At 54.8% G+C, this 4,459-nt stretch overlaps 1 protein-coding gene across 1 annotated transcript in view; it reads right to left on the reverse strand.

The window, feature by feature from the left end:
* The window catches only part of MONBRDRAFT_13079 (uncharacterized protein), a gene marked incomplete at both ends in the record, with an annotated part of 4,988 nt that continues 529 nt past the window's right edge, over positions 1-4,459 (reverse strand). The window contains 3 exons of the mRNA XM_001750973.1: positions 1-1,890; positions 2,087-2,277; positions 3,780-3,974. Of these exons, the coding sequence (XP_001751025.1) occupies positions 1-1,890; positions 2,087-2,277; positions 3,780-3,974 (2,276 nt within the window). The remainder of the gene's footprint in view (positions 1,891-2,086; positions 2,278-3,779; positions 3,975-4,459) is intronic.

The raw sequence follows: 4,459 nt of genomic DNA on the forward strand, positions 1-4,459 counted from the left end.
AGAAATCGTCTGCGAGTCCAGTTGAAAGGCGCTAAAGGCATAACTGGTATCCAGGCGCACGGCTGAAAAGTGCGATTGGGGGGTATATTGAAAGTTGTAAGTGGCGTAGGCAGACCCATAAGGTTGCACGTGGTCACCCGCCTCGAGGTATGCCAGGCCAGCCACCGAGCTGGAGAGATAGTCGGTGGGGAAGGGCGCTCCCTGAATAACATGTAGCGGCGAGTTGTAGGTGGCGTCGTTATTGACAGCAATCACGAGGCGCGTATAGTACTCGGGTGAACTTGTCCGCGTCACGCCCGCGTTGTTGCGGCGCACAGTCGCGCTCAGCAGGAAAACGCCACTCTCCTTCACCACGTAGGCTGAATTCTTCAGAGCACCTCCGAAAAGAAAGTTGGTGGCGCTGTCTGTGGCTGTAGTCGTCCAGCCATTGATCGGATACCACCCGCTCTCACTCACAGTGGCATACGTGGGCAGAACAGCAAAGATGCCCTCAGTAGGCTTGATACGATACGCGGACAATCCCGTGTCGTCGTGAATGGCATAGTTGGCATCCGTACTGGTCTTGAAACGAACGTCAAAGGTGTCGCCAGCCTCCAAATGCACCGTCCCCGACGCCGTGAACGACCATTCGTCGTTGCTGTTAGTTCCACGCACGGTGGTCAAACCGTTGCGTTCCACGCTAATCTGTCCATTGAAGCTCATGAAGCAGTGCACCCATTCTTCGGAAAGCCCGTCAAACCGCACATTGAACGAAACCAAGTAGTAGCCCGTGTCAGCCACCACGGCCGTGGAACCATTGAACGCGGTGCCGGCCCGAAGGAAGCTGGTGTGCCACTGCGACGTATCGGTCGCAAAACCAGTAATCATCGTGTAAGCGTTGGCATTGTCCACTTGGGCTAAGGTGTTGTTGAGGTCCGAGCTGAACCCCCAGCCCGCGGGCATGCACACCGCGTTTTGGGTAGCCGAGCACGGCGTTGAAACCTCATCCTCACCACAATCCGTGCAGCGCAGGCAAAGAGTATCCGAGGTGGCGGTGCAATCGTTGACCTGATAGTAGCCCTCAGAGCAGGTGCTGCAAGCCTGGCACGCACCCGAGGTCAACCCTGTGCAGGAGGATGCCAGCCATTGGCCTTCGGGACAGATCGTGCTGCATTCGACACAGACGCGATCGGTGCTCAAGGTACAGTCTTGGGCAATGTAGGTACCAGCGGGGCAGGCCTCGCAAGCCAGGCAGACGCGATCGGTGGTAGCCGTGCAATCAGTCATCTCAAATGTGCTGCCTGGCACGCACGACTCGCAGGGCGCACAGACGCGATCTGAGGAAACGGTGCAAGGGTAAACTTCGAAATGCTCATTCGCACAGGCTTCACAAGTCGTGCAGCCGGGTACAGAGCCGCCATAGGAAAAGGTGTTGTCAGCGCAGGTGTCGCAAACGCGAGCGCTGCCGCTGGCAGGGTCGCAGGGAGTAGACTCGTACGTGCCGGCGGCACAAGCCGCACCACAATCTGTATTGAGGTTGGTTTCCGCGGCGGTGACGCGTGCATCGAGACTATCGAGAGCCGTGCGCAAGCTGCTGTCGTCACCATCGGGATCGTTGACGATGGTGTTGATGAGCGTGCGCGCACGCTCATCCGTGTATTGGTTGGCCACGTCCACTTTGGCATCAAGGGCGGCCCGCAGAGAATTTGCGGCCGGCGCATTGCTGACCATGGCGTGAACGACGGTGCGAATGTCATCATCGGTGCGCACAGCAGCATCTAGCTCGGCAGGTGAGACGGTCTCGGTCCGATTGGGTTTGATATCAAGTTGCTGCTGGAGCCGGGCCTCGAGATTGGAGATGACGGCCGTAAAGCGATTTTCCATTTCGGAGAGCAGCGCTTCAACCTCAGACTAGCCATACCAAACGCCGGGAGCGGGCCGGAGGGCAGGCAGAGGAGCAGGGGGGAGGAGGAAAAAGGCAAAGCACGAGCAGTGAGAAAAGACAAACACACACACTTACAAGAGGAAGAAGGAAAAAAAAAAAGGTGGAGGGCAGCGAGGAAAGCCGGGCGGAGGAGGGGGTGAGGCCACGCTTTGCCTGACTTACCTTTGTAAGGAGACGGTTATTGGGATCAGCAAACATCTGAGCTTCGTTGTCGTTGGCTTGGGCAATGAGGACATGATTCACGTTGGGGTCTTCGAGTACCAGGGCCAAGTTGCCGTCGTATGCGACCAGCTCAGCCGTCCGACACAACACGGTCACGCTCAGCAACACCACGACCGACAAGGCTGCCGGCCCTCCCAACACAGGCGACATGGTCTCAAGTCAACCAGAGATCCAAAGGCACAAAGAGGGGATGGCACCACAGCCAATCCCAGCTCACCGACCACACTCACACACTCACACACTCACAAAGACAGACGACACGCAGCACAAACGCTTCGATGAATCAGCAAACGGGCGCGGAAAAAAAAAAAAAAAAAAAAGCGCGCCATCGCCGCAACGCAAGTTACATTATTGTCAGACAGATCGCCACTGACGACAAAAACGTATAAAGACGATGCATCAACTCACGCAGCCCTCGGCAATAAAAAAGCACAAACCGTACTTTTTGCAACTTGAACCGGAGGATAAGCAAGTTGGGCCAACTGTTGAGAACAGCAATTGTGGTGCACGGGCGAGATGGCGCTGGCGCTGGTGCCAATGGGACTGTAAGATGTCGCCTTGGCGTGTTCGTCGGATTCGCTTCGGGTTGGACTGAAAAGATCAATTCCGCGCGAACCAGGCCGGTCTCTGACTACTGAAAATGCCGAGCGTCATTTCTGCTTGTATGCTTGCAAGCATTTGTGTATGTGACTGCCATAAGAAGGATCAGTGTCAGGCTCCAGCACGTCTGGAGGCCGTCTTTGGGTTGCGAGGAAGCGCGTAAGTTTGAGGAAGCGTTTTGAGAGAGGTTTGAGAGACGTCCGTCGGGACGGAGCGAAAGCTTTGGTGGTGTCTTGAGGTCAATTGAACCAGCTGCGGTCGGCAAGCATTCACAGTGACCAGACCAGGTGCACCGTTAGAATAGCTGTAGAGTCGCTCAATCCCGAGGATAGGGAAAGTGCAAGAGAGCAGAGCACACAGGAGAGCAAAGGGAAGACAGAATGGCAGGGGGCTTGACGTACCTGCGGTCGGCAAGCATTCACAGTGACCAGACCAGGTGCACCGTTAGAATAGCTGTAGAGTCGCTCAATCCCGAGGATAGGGAAAGTGCAACTCGTGCCCGACCGCAGGTGCCACAACAAAGGGAAACAACAGTAGTCACAAGCTTATTGCCCCAGGGCAGCTGCCCAGGCATCGTGGGGACCGCGTCACACGCGGTGTTTACTCATGTGACTCCCACGAGGAGGACCAGGCCCAGGGGGTCCAAGTGTAGGTGTCAGTGTGAGGTCGTCGCAGCTATGGGATACCAATAGGAAGACCCGTAGCGACCGATGCTGAGTGTGTGCGAAAGCAGTGGGAGTGCTCAAATGCGTGGAAGCACGGATTTGACGCTAACAATCAGGGGGTTCAGATGTAGGTGTCAATGTGTGAGGTCGTAGCAGCTATGGGATACCAATAGGAAGACCCATAGTGACCGACGCTGAGTGTGTGCGAAAGCAGTAGGAGTGCTCAAAAACGTGGAAGCACGGATTTGACGCTAACAATGCGCTTGTCGAGCAAGGACTTGAGAAAAGGCCACATGGAGCGCGCGTCGTATTGTTGAGGAAGTGCTTTTCAAATGTTTGAGAATTCATGTCCACAGCCGGGCACTCACCGTCACTCGCTGCTTCCAGCGCGCTCACCGTAGCGGCTGCCCTCACCCGACACCCACCACGTTTTTTTCTCATGAATCGTTCCTTGACGAACAAGGACGCCTTGTCAGGCTCCACAGCGTGTGAAGACCAGTTTTGGGTTGTGAGGAAGCGCGTCGTGTTGTTGAGGAAGTGATTTTCAAATGATTGAGAAGCGCCTGTTGGGACAGAGCTAGAAAGTCGTTGGTGACTTGAGGTCAATTGAACCAGCTGCGGTCGGCAAGCATTCACAGTGGCCGGGCCAGGTGCCCCGGGGGGGTCCCTCTGCGGGGATCCCTGTGTGCACCTGTCGCTCCTTTGATGGTTCTTCGTTGTGTCTTTTGATGGCTTGACTTGTATTTTTGTTTAATTTTGCTTCAATTTTGCTGTATTTTGTGGTAATTTTGCTGAATTTTTGTAAGGTCCTTTGTATGATGTCTTTGTCTTCTGTGGCCGGTTGTCTTTTCGACCCGACGCTGTCTCTTGTTGTATGTATGCGTGCCGTGGTGTTCTTTATGTTCGTGCTGTGATGGCTTGTACTTGTGATGTGTGACTGCCTTTTTGTGTGTCTAATGTTTGAATTGGCCGTATCTCTGGTTATACTTGGTCGTTTTGTACGATTTTTGTTTCTGTGTGCAGGATTTTTCGCGCTTGTACCTCTGGC

Source organism: Monosiga brevicollis, genomic scaffold (genome assembly GCF_000002865.3).
Source record: "Monosiga brevicollis MX1 MONBRscaffold_55 genomic scaffold, whole genome shotgun sequence".
Classification (NCBI taxonomy): domain Eukaryota; class Choanoflagellata; order Craspedida; family Salpingoecidae; genus Monosiga; species Monosiga brevicollis.